The sequence below is a fragment of the Mobula hypostoma genome, chromosome 20 (assembly GCF_963921235.1).
Source record: "Mobula hypostoma chromosome 20, sMobHyp1.1, whole genome shotgun sequence".
Taxonomy (NCBI): Eukaryota; Metazoa; Chordata; class Chondrichthyes; order Myliobatiformes; family Myliobatidae; genus Mobula; species Mobula hypostoma.
The window spans coordinates 56,008,095-56,026,178 of NC_086116.1; the positions used below are offsets into that span (position 1 = coordinate 56,008,095).

The following is an 18,084-nucleotide window of genomic DNA, read 5'->3' on the forward strand; positions in this document are numbered from 1 at the left end:
TGTACATCCTAAAGAACTTTGCAGCTAATGAAATAATTTTGAAGTCTAGCCATTGCTGTAATATACAGTAGAAAGTTGTTGTAATGCTATTGTGCCCACTCCTCCAACCTGAAAATTCATGATCATATAACTTGTATTCCAGATTCACTCCTTTCTCTTAAACTCCAAAGAGTTTAACGTCCTGTATTCTTGCTGTATTTATTGTTATAAAGTGTATCAGTAGTGCTTTACATCGCTTGAAGGAGCACATCACTTACCACCTTCTGCAAGTGTTTCTCTTTACGTACATCCACCATCACAAGCCCCTCCTTGACTAGTCCGAGACCTACATCGTCCTTTGTATCGGAAAACTGCAGCGTGACGTATGAGCAAGTGGGTCCCCCAAATTCAACGTTCAGCAGGCACTGAGTGTTTTGAATGTCTCTGACGACACTGTCAATTGCATCCGCTCTAGCATCTTCCTGAAGGATAAAAGACCATATTTGTTTATTAGCAGTAGGTTGTAACTGGTCAGGGAACTCATCAGGAGTAATTGTTTTCCAGTCTTCGCGATGGAGAGAGGAATCTGGTTCCAAATTCTAGCATTAAATACCCTTATGGTATTTGTGCCTAGTCGGTATGAGATGACTGCTAGAGATCAGATAGGTTGTAATAAGGACCCTTACAAGATCAATGTTCCTACCAGATAGTTAAAGATGGTTAATAGCCAGAGAAGGGTCATTGATGTGTTGCACTGTGAAATTCCCAAAGATTTATAAATGCTTCTTTCTTATCCTCAACTACAAACATTTGTACATGATGTACTTTGCACTCAATGGCAAAATCCACATGTATATTAATCATATCTAGTTCCACCTTTCTTGTCGCATTTTCCACTGTCAATTGTGGTTTAGTCTGCAACCTCCAAATCAGTAAGATATATTTTCAAGAGCCGCTCCAGAAATTTGAGCATCAGATTTTACACTGATATTCAGCTACAGTGCTGAGGATGTTTGAGATGTTAAGCTGAGATCTGAACTGTTCCCTCATGTGAATGTAAAAGATCTCTGATACTTAAAGACAAACAAGAGAGTTAGTCCTAGTGTTTCGGACAATGGGCTAGATCATGGCAAGAAAACAGCTGGCACATCCTGAAAAATTAATAGCCAGTTCTAGTGCAAAATTTCTGAAATTCTGCAGCAACTCACTGTGGAGTGGAGATACTGTCAACATGGAAGTCACCAACTATTATTAAACCACCTGAACTCATTTTTTCTTTAATTTACTGGAATTATTTGTATTTAAACTAATCAACAGTAAGTTAGGGTGCTTTGGAATAAATCTATTTCTTAAAGTAATCCCACCATTTTTAAATACCACTTATTGTCAGAGACACATGTATATGGAACAGTGAAAAGGTCAAGGTGATCAAGAGAAGGAGCCTCAACTTGCATTGCCTAAGGTGTACTTGTCTCTTGTGGTCCACAGCAGAGCCATGGAGAGATTATTGGGAGCCAAATAAATGCAAAAAGTTGATATTGCAAAAGAACTAGAGCAGGGATGGGTGGGGGGAGGGGAAGACATTGAAGTATGGGCCAAGTTCAACCCAATACCACCCATAATTTTCACTTATTCTACATTTTTGAAATGGGATGTATGATCAGAATCATGTTGCTGCTCCCATGAGCAGTATGGAAATTTCCTACATTGCAATAGTGACTGCATTTCCTTGTCTGGAACAAAAGGATCTCAAAAGTCAGCACAGAAATGAAAGTCCTTTCTTTTCCAATTAACAGTTTGCAAACATTCCTGCTACTTCACACTGTTCTCCAAGGGAAGTACTGTACGTGAAAATTCTAAGTAATTCATGGCCTGAACCATCAGTTTACCTCAGCTGCCACTGTTCCTACAATTGTGGATGCAGGTCCCAATTTGCAAATGGAACAGATCTGAAAAGGTCCTGCACTTTTGATAGATGAGGATGGGATGTTAAGTCAAGGTTTTATCGATTAGCTGACATTGACATAGTCCCCAGAGACTGCCACTGAGACATGTTATTTGGACAGTGTTGAAAGAGGGTGAACAGTGGTAGGATCGGTCTATCACAATACCCACAGGAACTACTTACAACTAAATAGCTTTAGAGTTAGAAAATGACATTGAAATAACAAGTCTGACTCATGCTCTGTTTTCCAAAAACAAGAAACTGCAGCTATTGAGTATTTGAAATAAAAGCAAAGAAACCTGAAAATACTCATTCTCAGCAGTTCAGACGTTTATGGTAAGTTCAAAGTAAATTTATTACCAAAGTCCATATTGCCTCCACTACCCAAAAATTCATTTTCTTGCAGGCATCCACAGTAGAATCAAAGAAACACAACAAAGACAGACAAACAACAGTAATGGATTCCAGTTAATTGGACCATCAGTTTAACAGGACAGCCCCTTATTTGGGACAACTCTTAAAGAACAAAAAACTAATCAAGAAAATAGCTGGGATAAAGTCAATTCAATTCAATTTGATTTCCTTCATTTATTTGGGATACTATGCCATTTAATTGGAACTGGAGACTTTTACTGAACAGTTTCTAACTAGCATCAGTCGTGTACACTTGTGTGGTCATTAGAAACTCCACTGTGCTTAGAAACGACACCGTGCTTAGAGTGAACAGTTTTTAAATGCTATCAGTTGTATGTGCTTGTGTTATCCAAAAGATGCCAATTCAAAAAGCAGTGATGTTTGATCATTTTTTGCCAGGTAATTTATTATTGGATTACGACACTACTTCAGGCAGGAAGGTATGAAGGCAGTTCATTATCTGCTCTAAGTTTCTGTGCTGATTATGTTCATTTACAATCAATCTGAAGAACATGGCAACACACACTAGATGAATTCCTCCATCAATAATTATTAGGAACTAATACACAGCATTATAGTCAAGTAGTGGTATTAGTAGTGTTCTATTTTGTTTTGTATTTCATTTAAATACATAATTTGTTATTCAATTAAACAGTAGTTTGTTAACTATTTTAACTTTGGCTAAATGGGGCAGCCACTTAGGCCATAAATGTACTGATCACAATGTGCCCCAATTAACTAGAATCCACGGTACTTGCATCTGTACCCCAAATATACCCCTTCAGTTTTAGTATTGAGGTGTGGCTCTGTCAATATACAACTAACTAAAAGATTAAGAGACAACACAGACCTGTCCTGAACTGGTTCAAACTAGTTTTGGTCTGTTCAAATCAGAGTTTAAGGTAAAGTAATCCTTTGGAGATAGTGATCCTAATATGATAGAATTCACCCTGCTGTTTGAGATAGAGAACCTATCAGAGTAAAGGGAACTACAGAGGCATGAGAAAGGAATTGGCCAAAGTTGATTGCAAGGGAGAACTAGCAGAGATGATGAAAATAGCAATGGCTGGAGTTCCTGTGAGAAAATTGGATGGATAGATTCATCCCAAAGTAGTTGTAGTTTTCTAAAGGGAGGAAGACACAACTGTGGTTGATAAGGGAAGTCAAAGACTGCATTAAAACAAAAGAGAGTGTATATAATGTCGCAAAGAATAGTGGGAAACTGGAGGATTGGGAAGCTTTTAAAAACCAACAGAAGGCAACTAAAAAAGCAATGAAGAGTTAAAAGATGAAAAATGAAGGTAAGCTAGCTCATAATTTATAAGAGGATACCAAAAGATTTTTCAGATATATAAAAACTGAAAGAGAGACGGAAATGGATATTGGACTGCTAGAAAATTATGCTGGAGAGATAATAATGGGGGATAAAGAAATGATGGCCAAATCAGTAAGTATTTTGCGTCAGTCTTCACTGTGGAAGACACTATCAGAACGCCAGACATTTGAGAGCATCAAGAGGCAGAAGTGAGTGTAATCACTATCACTAAGGAGAATATGCTTGGGAATTTGTAATGTCTGAAGGTAGATAAGTTACCAGGACCAGATGGACTGCACCTCTTAGTTTTGAAAGAGGTAGCTGAGGAGATTGTGGAGGCATCAGTAGTGATCTTTCAAGAATCACCAGATTCTGGAATAGTTCTGGAGGACTGGAAAATTGCAAATGTCACTCAAGACAGGAAATTATAGGCCTGACATCAGTGGTTGGTAAGATGTTGGACTGCATTATTAAGAATGAGGTTTGGGGTACTTAAAGGCACAAGATATAATTGGCCGAAGTCAGTACTTAAAGGGAAATCCAGTAGAATTTGAAATCTGTTGATGTTGTTTACTTTGATTTTCAGCCCAGGGTATTACAAGAAAAATGTTAGCATGGATCGAAGATTGGCTAACTAAAAGGAGGCAAAGAATCGGAATAAAGGAGGCCTATTTTGGTTGGCTGCTAGTGAGAAGTGGTGTTCCGTAGGGGTTGGTATTGGGACTACTTCTTTTCACGTTAAATGTCAATGATTTGGACTTGGATGATAGAATTGATAGCTTTGATGCCAGGTTTGCGCATTATACGACAAAAAGTAGAGGGGCAATTAATGGTGAGGAAGCAGGGAGTTTGTAGAAGGACAGATCAGGAGAATGAGCAAAAAGGTGGCAGACCGAATACAGTGTAGGGAAATATATGGTAGAAGGAATAAAAATGTAGACTTATTTTCTAAATGGAGCAAATTCAGAAAACAGAGGTGCAAAAGAACTTGGGTGTCCTTATGCATGATTCCCTAAATTTTAACTTGCAGTTTGATTTGTTGGTAAGTAAGGTCATAAGATATAGGAGCACAATTAGGCCATTCAGCCCATCATGTCTGCTCCTCCATTCCATCATGGCTGATTCATGTAGGTATTCATTTTGAGAGGACTAAAATATAAAAGTAAGGATATAAAGTAATGTCAATGCTTTATGAGGCATTGGTGATATCACATTTAGAGTCCTTAATTTGATAAAGTGTCTTGAGGGGTTGGAGTGAGGACGGGGTGGGGGGGGTGGTTTGATTCATTACTGAGAAGGCAGAGACAGAGAAATAGAAGTTTCAGTGTTGGAGCACTGCAAAAATTCTGATGGCCCCATCAAAAGCTCTTTTCAGACAGTGAGCGGGAAAAAAAACAACTTGATTTGCACCAAGCCATTAAATTGTGTTCATACTTCAAAAGTATTGCACAGATTTTCTAAAGCACTTGTAAATGGTAAATTAATTCTTTCACTGGAACAAAATGTTTCACTTTCTGGAAACAAATCTCAAAATTCAACTTTAAAAAAATGTTGGAAACACTCCACAGGGAGGCAATATATTTGTATAGTGTAGCCTGTAGGGTATATCCCACAGCCTTGCAATTACAACACATTACAAATGTGTTGGTGTTAAACAAATGTGCTAACAGTTGTCTCTGTTAACACACATGGTCTCATCAGAGATTTCTTTTCACTCTACTCATCCCTCCCTCCCTGTCCTACTGAAAACTAACTTGCTTTTTCAGTTCTGACAAAGGATCCTGAATTTTATATCTCCTTCCACAGATGCTGCCTGTCCTTCAGAAAACAGTATTTTCTGTTTTTATTTTGGATTCCCAGCATTTGAATTTCATTCTGAATTCAGCCACTTTCTTGCGAAAGGTAATAGCACCAACTTTATACAAAATTAATGGCCATAGATCAGGTTTTAGTTAATTCTATACTTCACAGCTGATCACATCCCTAAAAGTGTGACACCAGTGGACAGGGTGGTGAAGAATCCATTTGTCATGCTTGCCTTCATCAGGCAGGGCAATGAGTTGGAGAAACTGAGCAGGTTGGGCAGCACCTTATGGAGGGAAACAGGTGGTCAAGGTTTCGGGCTGAGGTCTTTGTATGTAAACACAAATTAATTTGCAGATGCTGGGGTCAAAGCAACACTCACAACATGCTGGAGGAACTCAGCAGGTCGGGTAGCATCCATGGAAAAGATCGGTCGACGTTTCGGGCCGGAACCCTTCGTCAGGACACGTCGTGAGTCCTGATGAAGGGTTCCGGCCTGAAACGTCGACCGATCTTTTCCACGGATGCTGCCCGACCTGCCTTTGTATGTGTTGCTTCAGATTTCCACGTTTGTGTCTCCAATGAGTACGGGATGTGGAATGTCATGTCACAATTGTACAAGTCATTGGTATGTACTCCAACACTTGGGAGTAGTGTGTGCAGTTTTGGTCACTCACCTATACGAAGAATGTTACTAAGCTGGAAGGAATGCAGAGAAAATTCATGAGGATGTTACTGAGACTGGAGGAGTAATTTATAAGGGCAGGCTGGATTAGCTGGGACCTTCTTCCCTTGAGCAAAGGAGGATGAGAAGTGACCTTAGAGAAGTATATAAGCTCATGAAGACATTTTCCCCCTCAGAATAGGAGAGTCTAAAACTAAAGGACTTAGATTTAAGTTAGAGGGGAAAGGACTTAAGGGGCAACTTTTCCATGCAGAGGGTGGATGGTATATGAGATGAAGCTGTAGAGGCAGGTACAGTTACAATGATTAAAAGGTAATTGGACAGGTCCATGGATAGAAAAGGGCTAAAGGGATATTGGCTAAATGCAGGCAAATGGGACTAGCTCAAATGCACAACTTAGATGGCATGGACAAGTTAGCCTGTTTGTGTGTGAATGACTGTCTAATATGTGGATACCACCCAGAATGTCATCCGTAGAGGAATGGACATTCAGTTTCCCCTCTCTAAATGACTTAAAGAGAAAGCTACGACAGTGTGAATGAGGGTGAACATTATAAGAGCACAGTGTAACATTCAGCTGAGGTGAATCTCATTATCAAATAACCTGCAATCATTATCTAGATTCCTACATTTAAAATGGCAAACTGGATCAGAGGGCTGGCTGGCACCCAGCTGGGAAGCATTGGCAAGTCAGTGCTTATAAAAGATGGTGGAAAAGCAAAATGTCTCAAATTGAAACTGAGATTCTCAGAAATATTTTTAACACCCACCAATTCAGTGAGAACGCCTTTAACTCTCAACACTGTGCCGTGTATATGTGGGAAGAAGTTGAGGAAAGAAGCCCTAAATTCAATAAGTTAGAAGCATTTCTACAGACTGTAAGATGTGGCTCCTAATTCAATTTCTGCAACCCAATCTTTCCCAAGAAGAAAGGGAGGGGAGAAAAGAAATGCCTTAAACCAAATGAACCTACTTTAATTAACTATTTACTGTTATGACTTCAATTAAATATATAAATTAGTAAGTCCCTCAGGAGGTACACATTCATTATACTTGCAAATTATAAAAGAGAGTCTAATGGAATCAACTGAAGGTTGCTAGGGAACCAAATGCTCTTTAGCACAATGAGCATGCTGTAGGACAGTTGATAAGTGTCGCTTTGAAGATGCAATGATATTCCCCAGTAGCTAGAAGCCTAATAATTTACAACACAATTTCAAAATACTGACTTCCAAATATGGCATTCAAAAACACTCTTCCCTCATCACCATATTGTTGAAAACATGACCATTCACGCTATGCCCTCCATATAGTCCTTTTTTTCTTGTGTCCTAGAGTAGAATTGGAATTTATTTTCCTTTCACAATCTGGAGATTTTTATAGCCCGATGTGTGACAGTATCTAATTACCAACAGCAAAAAATGGTGAAAGTAAAGGCCAGCGTTGATAAGGGAAAGTAAGCCGGTGGATTTGAAAGTAAAATGTTTCCTCACTGCTATTTATACTTCACAGGAATGCAGCATTTTGAAAGAACCTGGCTTCTCTGCTCTAAGATAATAGGATGGGCAATAATTGCTGACCTTTATCAGTGGTGGTCACATTCCATAAATGAATTAAAAAAGAGAAAGTCCTTTTTTAAACAAAAAAAATTAATAATGTTGATTTGATAATGGAACCAGTATCTAGTTCCAATTAACTGCCCACTTCCAGTGATTCCTCGTTGGATTACGTCAAGAGATGTTAGCACAAGAAGCTCTGTTCTCCCATCAGAATCAAACAGAAGATTAAAGCTTCCTCTACCCTACTTTCTAGAATTAATCAAGATTTGGTGCACAACAGAAGAAATGAATACTGGAAGACAATGGAAGAAATGGCTATTGTTAAAAAAAACAAAAGTATCTTGCAGTATTGAACACATCTTTGAAAAAAAGAGAAGAGGAAAATTTTCAAGGCTGTTGTCACTGGGGAGGAAATCTTTAGTCTGCAGGAATATATGGGTGGTCGCCATTTGGGCAGAAAATGGCAAATGAAATTAAATCTAGCACAGTGGGAAGTAATGAATTTGCAGAGATTCCAACGAGCAAGGGAATTACACAAAGAAAGGAGGATATTGATTGATGTGGACAATTTGAGACCTGAACCTCACAGATCCTTAAAGGTGAAAGGCAGGTCAATGAAATTATTGAAAGGGCAAACAGGATGATTTGTTTTAGCAAAGGGTAGAATATCATTCTGGAAACATATACTCAGTGGCACCTGTATTAGGTACACCTCTTGAGCTGCTCATTAAAGCAAATATCTCATCAGCTAATCATGTGGCAGCAACTCAGTGTATATTCTGTGCTTTTCACCCAATTTTTCTCTTTTTTTGAGAGGAGGTGGAGGATTTGGTGGGGGATCAATGGTCCTGTTCCATATTTGTTCGTTTTTTATTGTGTGGGGGAGAGGGATTTAGAGGGAGGATTGATGATCATGTCGCCATTCTTTTCCTTCTTGGTTTTGTGGCTATCTGGAGAAGAAGAATTTCAGAGTTGTATACTTTCATAATAAATGAACCTTTGAACCTTAAGAGCATGCAGGCATAGTCAAGGGGTTCAATTGCTGTTCAGACCAAACAGTAGAATTGAGAAGAAATGTGATCTAAGTGACTTTGACCATGGAATGATTGTTGATACCAGACGAGGTGGTTTCAAGCACAACGGTATCTAGAATTTACAGGGAATGGTCTGAAAACAAAAAAAAAAAATCCAATGAGCAGCTGCTCTATGGGAAAAAATTTGCTGGTTAAGAGAATAGCCAGATTGATTCAAACTGACAGGAAGGTGACAGCAACTCAAATAACCATGCATGACAATAGTGGTGTGCATAAGAGCTTCTCTGAATGCACAAGCTGAACCCTGAAGTGGATGGTCTACAACAGCAGAAGACCACACCAGAACCCACTCTGGTACGTAATAAAGTGGCCACTGAGTGTATATAAGAATAGACCATAGTTGAATACTGAATACAGTTCTGGTCATCGTATTGTAGGAAAGATACACTTGGAGCAGAGAGGGTACAGAGAAGTTTGATCGGACAGCAAAATCGTAGTTTTGAGGAAAGGTTGGGTGAGTCAGGGCTATTTTCAAATGGTAAAGGTTGAGGTATGGCTTAGTTGAGGTGTATAAAATTATGGGGCTTAGAAAAAGTCAACAGAAAGGACCTAGACCCAGAGCAGAGAGTCAAAAACCCCTTACCCTAAAAGACAGATTTATAATAGTTCATAGAAGGATTAGTGCGGAGGTGGGGAAAAACCCATTTCACCCAGAGACAGCCCAAAAGGATGATGGAGGTTGGAACAATCATCACACTTAATCAGAACTAGGATGCGTACTTGAGGAGCTATGATCTTCAGACTTATGGGCCTTATATATAAAGGTAAGTTTCAAGTGAGTAGCTCCTTTGTCAACTAGTACAGATACAGTAGGCCAAATGGCCTTCATCTAGGTCTTAAATTTCCTCTGATCCTATTAGTGATTTAATTAATGTGTTTCTGGTTGAGTGAAAGATGTTGAATATGACACAGGTAAATACAGTTTTCTCCCACTGTACGTGGAAAGTTCATTGGAACCTTTGCCTAAGGTGTAACTAAATATTCATCATTTGAACAAAAACTCGCAACGAAAATCTAAAGAAATGTAGCGGCTAGAAGTCTAAAACAGAAATAGAAAATGTTGGAAACACTCAACAAGGGTTTTTCAATCTGAAACTTTAACTGTTTCTCTTTCAACAGATCGTACCTGACCTTCTCAATATTCTCAGCATTTTGTTTTAATTTCAACTCCAACAACAATCTTTAAAACTTTTCTTTGCCTATGTTGAAGATAATGGGTATTAATACTAATCATGAGTGTTGAGAGCAATACGAAGTTATAGTTAAGAATATCAGATAACCAGCTTATTTTACAACACTAAAGGATATTTAAATTTATATTCTTTACAGAATAACAGTACTAACATTGATGAATTATACAGATCAACCAGTAATTATTATGTAACGTCAGGCTGTGGATTTAACTCTGCATGGACAGCTCCAAACCCAGCTGCGAAAGGAGGAGGGTTGGGCATGGGGTGAGTGATCCCATCCTGTAAAAATACAGCTTTGCAGCAATGCCAACAGAAGCTCCAAGGGCCCCTTGGGAGAGGAAGGATCTTCGAAAGACACCTTGAAAGACTAAAGGACTGGCCCAGAACAGAGAACTCTGGCAAGCTACTGTTGGTGGCCTATGTCCTAGTAGAGCTGATGGGCTTAAGAAGAAGGTGGCTGTGATTTATTCTACACCTCTATCGTGGGATTATAGCAATCGTAAAATGTACACATCATGAAATATGAAAATATAAATCTTGTACATGTTGAAAAGAGTTATTCTTTTGCAGTTTTACTTACATCCTGTGGCACCTGAATATATGCAAATGAATATTCTGTGGCCTGAGGTGGCAGGACCCTTGTGCTGAACGCAGGCGGCAAAACACCTAGACGTGTAGATGCCACATTCTCTCTCTGCAGGAAAGAACAACAATTAGCACATTTCACACTGAAGTGAATACAACAACAGCTTGTTTATATAGCACCTTCAATATAGTGTTCACAGGAGCTTTATTAGACAAAATTTGACACTGGGATGCACATTAGGACGCAAATTTGGGCGATGAGGTTGATTTTACTCAGTATCTTGAAAAGAGAATTGAAGAAACAGAGTTCTGAGGAGGAAGTTCTATAGCTTTGTGATTGAGCAGCAAAAAGTTATAGCCACCAATAACACTGTGAGAGAAATCAAGGATGCACAAGAAACTAGAATCAGAATACGCAGAGGGTTCTCAGTACTCTTTTGGATTAAATGCTATTTGGCATTTTTCTGCCCGATTGGCCATATCATCCATTATCTTCCTGCATTCTAAAGATTTCCCCCTTGGTAACGAAGAGATTTTTACCTCATAGAAAGGGCCAATTGAGAGATAGATTTGCCTGTATGGACGGGGAAATATTTCTTTTCTACATAAGCAGATCTGTTCTTGGATGGAGCCAATATAGGTCAGCAACTCTGGGATGATGTTTAAACATGATTTGGTCTAATGTTGGGCAGGGAGAAGTTTATTAAGGAGGTTGGTTGTAAGCCCATTCGAGACAACGTTTAACAGTTTTAAGAGTAGTGTATACATTTAAATGTTGTAACAACTTTTAAACGTAACTGAGGTATTATTTATCAACAGTCTTTCAACAGTAATGCCTTTAAGATCATAAAACACATATTTCTAGATGCTCCAAACCTTCCGTCCCTCCTCCCATCATCTTTCCTCTTTAAGGGCGAGTATTTAACTGGATCATGGTGTAAGCCCTCCAAGAGGGCCAGGTGCTATATAAATGTTGGCCCCTCAAAGAGGACTGACTGGTGCATGCAATCTTGACTTCCCCTTTCTGAAGTCCACAATCAATTCCTTATTCTTGCTGATATTGAGTGTGAAGTTGCTGTTGCAACACCACTCAACCTGTTGGCCTATCTCATTCTCGTATGCGTCCTCATTACCATCTGAGATTTTACCAATAACTGTGGTGTCATCTGCAAATTTATAAATGGCATTTGAGCCGTGCTTAGCCACACAGTAGTGAATACAGAATAGAGCAGTGGGCTAAACACACAACTCTGAAGTACACCTGTGTTTGTTTTATTCAGTGATAGTGTGGATTAGGCCCTTCTTGCCCTTTGAACTGCACTGCCGCAGCAAACCCACGCATTAGGGTTGAGAGAGTAGAATTAGGTGAGTGCGTGGAACGGGCTGTCGGTGACGGTGGTGGAGGCAGATACAGCAGGGTCTCTTAAGAGACTCGTGGATAGGTACATGGAGCTTAGAAAAATAGAGGGCTATGGGTAACCCTAGGTAATTTCTAAAGTAAGTACATGCTTGGCACAGCATTGTGGGCCGAAGGGCCTGTATTGTGCTGTTGGTTTTCTATCTTTCTAAACCCCATGAACCCCAATTGAACCCTAACCTAGTCATAGTACAATTTACAATGACCAATTAACCGACCCAATATGCCTTTGGACTGTGGGAGGAAATCAGAGCACCTGGGAAAAACTCTCACATTCCATGGGGAGCAGGTACAGACACTCTTTACAGACAGTGCTAGAACTGAACGCTGATGCTCCCAAGCTGTAGTAGTGTTGCGCTAAACGTTACATTACAGTGTCGATTGTCAGTGAGGAGAGGGTGTTATAAATGATATAATCAGGAAACGGAAATCAGGCTGCATTCAACCACTGATCAAATATCAAGATACTGTTAGAACATTTTAATCTGAGTTAGCGTTAAAAGGATTTTTAGCTTAGTTAGAACCACTGAATAAATTAGAAGTATCCCAAATAGAGAACGAACAAAGAAGTTTCAGAAAACTATTTGAAGTGAGATTGCCTTTGGATTAAATTCTGTATTAAAACTGACGTTTGTGGTTCAAAGACAGTTTCTGCAAAACCACAAATTTTGGGAAATTGAAAGGAGGATTGAGGTTCAGACGCTCTCTTCCTGAGATCAGCAACTATACCATGAGCTCTCCTGCAGTCTCTGCAGCATCAAAGACATTGCCTTTGAATACCACCTACTAATCTAATCATTAGAAATCTGAGGCTAGAACTCCTGTTTTTTGGCATTTCATTTTTATTCATTTCAGAGATTAATTTTGTTTCCTGTCAGTGTCCATTAAAATTCTGTTAGTGAAGTCAGTAAGATGCATAAACGTACATATTTTACAAACACAACAAAGTTGAAGTAACAACTCATGTACATTCAAATTAATATTGGATTATTAAAATAAGACTAATTGATGTTTGTCTTATAAAATGCTTACTTAAAATGAAAAATTAATGATAATTGTTTGTATAACACTCCAGGATTAATAATAAAATCCTCTACCCTATTAACAGAAGCAATTAGGGCTGTTCCTTACCACCACGTCTAACAAATGGAAGGGGTCTTTTAGGTACATTGCTCTAAAATCATGGTAGCTGCAATTCAAACCATGAACTTCAAATTATAGCTTCTGTGGCCACATGAATGCAAAATTTGTTAATATCCTGAAAGGTGGTCCTCAAGCTGTTGCTATAGAGAGGAGATTGTACACTTGAAATTTTTTTCTGCTGGTCGTTAAAGTATTCCTTCCTTCCGTTCCCCCCTCCCAACATTTAATCACAGAATACAAAAAAAATTACTGAAGATTATATCTTCAAGTATCTCAGGGCTTTCATCAAGGGCAATGTTTTTGATAATAATTAATCACCTTGCTAGAAAGACATTACAAATCATTTTCAAAAACCTCTTGGAAGTACTTGCTGTCGAGCTGGTGAGCATGTGGCAGAGCTGTCGCCGCAGGGGCTCTCCTGCAAAACAATTTACCAAGAGATCCATCTGGTGATTCACTGTGGCTTCAGTCTGCACAACTGCCTGAACAAAATGCTGCTCTCCTCTTTGTGCTTCCTTTGCAGTTTAGTTAATGCTGATGTTAGTGACACCTGTACTGCTCCAGAATTTGAAATTGCATTTCTTTCATTTTATTTTGAAACACTATATCGTGCTTGAAACCTGACAGATTAATTTGCCAGTTAACAACAGAAATAACTCTATGGCATTTACTAATTAGGTTATCAAAATCAAGATTTCTTCATCAAAATCTTTGCTTTTCTTTCACCTATCGGACACTTAATTCCTTTTGTACACTATTCCCACTCTCTGATTTTTCCCCGCTGCTGTCACGCTACTGGCCAGCTCAAATGGGACTGCTCAGTGATTTGAAAGTCATATTTTGCTGTTGCTCCTTTTCACACCCTCAGGCAACGTTTTTTTTTTGCCATTTCTGTAGCATTTGCTGTTTTTTATGAGGCTGAGTTTCTAGCTTGACGCTTATCCCAGCACGGATGGAAAGTGTATGGCTGCCTGTAAGGAGACAAATCTCAAGATTGTATAATGTATACATGCTTTGATAATAAATATGAATCATACAGTCATGGAGAAGTACAGCACAGAAACAGGCCCCTCAGCCCAACTAGTACATGCTGAAAACATTTAAACTGCTTACTTCCATCAACCTGTACCAGACCATAGCCCTTCATACCCTACCATCTATGTGCCTATCCAAACTTCCCTTAAGTGTTGAAATTGAGCTCACAAGCACTACTTGTGTCGGTGGTTCATTCCACACTCTCAAGATCCTCTGAGTGAAGACGCTTTTCCTCATTTCCCCTTAAACTTTTCACCTTTCGCCCTTAACCCATGACCTCTGATTGTAGTCTCACCCAATCTCAGTGGAAAAAGCCTGCTTACATTTACCCTGTCTAAACCCTTCATAATTTTGTATACCTCTATCAAATCTCCTCTCAATCTTCTGTATTCCAAGGAATACAGTCCTAAGCTATCAAAAACTTTCCTTATAACTCAGGTCCTCCAGACCAGGCACCAACCTTGTAAATTTTCTCTGTACTTTGAACTTTGATCGTAAAAAAAGAGCATGAACCAACAGAAAATCAGGTCCTAAAGCTTTTGATACATCAATGGCCAAGATGTATCACACTCAACTTCCTTTCATTTTCATGCCTCAAAATTGTGCCTTCTGAAATTCAGCAATGTTCAAAAGCTAAGAGATGTTTGGACAATGTGAACAAAATGCAAACTTAGTAAGCATGTAAGCAAAACAGTAATTAGGAAAAAGATTCAGTTTAAAAGAAAGCCTCTCATGGACTGTCAGTATGAAGGAAACATTATTCAGCATTACTGCTAATTACAATCTAATTCTTTGCCCATTCCTGGCTTTGCTTCTCTCAGTTTCTCAGCAGGTGAGATACAAATTGATGAAGGCAAGTGATACAAGTTGAAACCAGCACTTATTGCAAGGAATGGGAGCAGGTTAACAGCAATTCATGGCTGAGGAAGAACTCAATTGTCTCCCAAATCTCATTTAAATGCCATAAGCAAAATATATTTAAAGACCCATTAAATTTATCACATAAAAGAAAAGTGGGCTGCCACTTCAACACATGGTGCCCAGCTTCAAACTAACAAAAAACAGAAATGAGTAAGCTTAAAAAGAACTCCATCTAGTCACATTTCGACTTCTGAACCTGGATGAGTGACAGCCCCTTCCATTTGACGTAAATTCAGAAAGCTGTGTGCAGAGACCCCAGAGCTGAAGAGGGTTTCCTTTGCTGCAACATGGATCCACTTGAGAGCTGTAGAGAAGATTTGTCAGAGCAGAGGCAATCTGTGCATCGGGCACTGATGCAAGACTCCCAACAGCTGCTACAGAGCAACCTGAAGACATATCACTAATTGCTTGCCTTAAGAAAACCATTTTTTTTTGGGCAGAGGACTAAGTGCATGGGGCAGGAGATTACTGCCAAGAGTCTTGAAAGCATTCAATCTTTGCCGTGTGGAACAGATGGCAACTGGATCAAATGCCTGGGTATCCCTAGCACCTGAGTCTGGAGCCAGCTGCAGTAAAAATGGTGTGCCAGCTAGCAAATCAGGCTGAATAGATAGTGATAGCAAACAGTAGCTTGTATTTACATAGTGACTTCCATGAACCCAAAACACAGTAAAGTTTGTGAAGTGTTAATGTTCTAATGTGGAAAATGTGGCAGTTATTTTGCACATAGGGTTTCACAAATGACCAAATATCTGTTCTGGACTGGGGCTTCAGATTCAATGTTGCCAGCATAATTTCTGACTTCTCTATCTTTCTGATATTTTTTACTTCTTGCAATTATGAGGCATAAGTGAAAGGAAAATCTCAGAGGTTTCAGTTTAACACAAATTGAAAGGTAGCTTCTCTAAAAGTGCAGCCCGTCCTCAGTTTCTATTCTGCAGCATCAGCTGGATTCCACACTTACCATGTGTGCTTAGTTCTTATTTATTCCACTACTATTGCTATAGGTTTTCTTTAAGTGGCACCTTTTCCTGTCAATAGACTAAAATATCAGTGCAAAGAATTGTACAATTTCAGATCTTTGAGAATCAGCTTTGCTCCAATACTTCGAAGAGGAACACAACTGAGAGCTTCCTAAACTCTGTTCAAAATGTATTAAATCTCTTCATCAACTTTAGCATTTGCACAATGGTTGGGGAATAGTATACACAAGTAGAATTATAACAAATGTTCTTGTGCAATCTTCCCCAAGACCTTGATATGGTCTATTTATTGTGGTTGTGGAAATATTAAAGTATTATTATTTAGGATATTCTTATATTATTTTTATGTTTGCAATTTATCCCATTGTAAAGCACTTAGACCTACATGGTTTGTATGAAAAGTGGTCTATAAATAAGTTATTACAATTATTACAGTATACACCACAGAAGATAGCTATCCAGCCCATTGTGCCTATTCTATATTTAAGATAATCTATATTTATACAGAATTTCTATATTTAACAAAACTATATTTAAGATGCAAGGCTCCATAATTTGTTACCACATTGCATATTTCAACAAAATTCCTTGATAGTTTCTCTACAATTTTCATGCCATTTCCTCATCATCCTTGTGACTTTGACTAATAATAGCAAATTTGGAAACAATTAGAGACAACATTGAAACATAAAGGCACAGTCATTCAGAATGAAAGTGCATATCAGCTACAAATGACAGGAGGAAGACGAAATCACAGATTTGCTGATGATACAAAGATTGGAGGTGTAGTAGACAGTGAGGAAGGTTTTCAGAGCCTGCAGAGGGACTTGGACCAGCTGGAAAAATAGGCTGAAAAATGGCAGATGGAGTTTAATACAGACAAGTGTGAGGTATTGCACATTGGAAGGACAAACTAAGGTAGAACATACAGGGTTAATGGTAAGGCACTGAGGAGTGCAGTGGAACAGAGGGATCTGGGAATACAGATACAAAATTCCCTAAAAGTAGCATCACAGGTAGATAGGGTTGTAAAGAGAGCGTTTGGTACATTGGCCTTTATTAATCAAAGTATTGAGTATAAGAGCTGGAACGTTATGATGAGGTTGTATAAGGCATTGGTGAGGCCGAATTTGGAGTATTGTATTCAGTTTTGGTCACCAAATTACCGGAAGGATATAAATAAGGTTGAAAGAGTGCAGAGAATGTTTACAAGGATGTTGCCGGGACTTGAGAAACTCAGTTACAGAGAAAGGTTGAATAGGTTAGGACTTTATTCCCTGGAGTGTAGGAGAATGAGGGGAGATTTGATAGAGGTATATAAAATTATGATGGGTATAGATAGAGTGAATGCAAGCAGGCTTTTTCCACTGAGGCAAGGGGAGAAAAAAACCAGAGGACATGGGTTAAGGGTGAGGGGGGAAAAGTTTAAAGGGAACATTAGGAGGGGCTTCTTCACACAGAGAGTGGTGGGAGTACGGAATGAGCTGCCAGACGAGGTGGTAAATGCAGGTTCTTTTTTAACATTTAAGAATAAATTGGACAGATACGTGGATGGGAGGTGTATGGAGGGATATGGTCCGTGTGCAGGTCAGTGGGACTAGGCAGAAAATGGTTTGGCATAGCCAAGAAGGGCCAAAAGGCCTGTTTCCGTGCTGTGGTTTCTATGGTTCTATGCTGGTGAAAGGACACAGCTCCAATCAGCTCTAAGTCACAACTCTGTTGCTGCATGTTTAGTGTATCATGTGGAAAGATTTATAAGCCATCTGCAAGGTTTTGAATGTTTTAGAGTGGTAGAGGGGGGAAAAATCAATATACTGTGCATACAGATCTCTGAGAATAACTTTTGGTTTCTTTCTTCACTCAAGCTGGCTTATGAGAGATTAAGTGCAGAGACAGAGCTATTTTCTTTTTGCCCAGGCATTGTGTGAAAAATTAATTTTGGAGATAACAGTAAGGCCTTATTTGTTGTCATCTCTAGTTCACATGGTATGGTAGAGATGGACCTATTTGAAC

The 18,084-nt window shown here is 39.0% G+C and overlaps 1 protein-coding gene across 1 annotated transcript in view; it reads right to left on the reverse strand.

The window, feature by feature from the left end:
• snd1 (staphylococcal nuclease and tudor domain containing 1) overlaps positions 1 to 18,084 on the reverse strand; it is a 952,477-nt gene that overhangs the window by 63,476 nt on the left and 870,917 nt on the right. Inside the window, exons 21-22 of the mRNA XM_063072967.1 lie at positions 10,568 to 10,681; positions 258 to 461 (exon numbers count right to left, since the gene is read on the reverse strand). Of these exons, the coding sequence (XP_062929037.1) occupies positions 258 to 461; positions 10,568 to 10,681 (318 nt within the window). The remainder of the gene's footprint in view (positions 1 to 257; positions 462 to 10,567; positions 10,682 to 18,084) is intronic.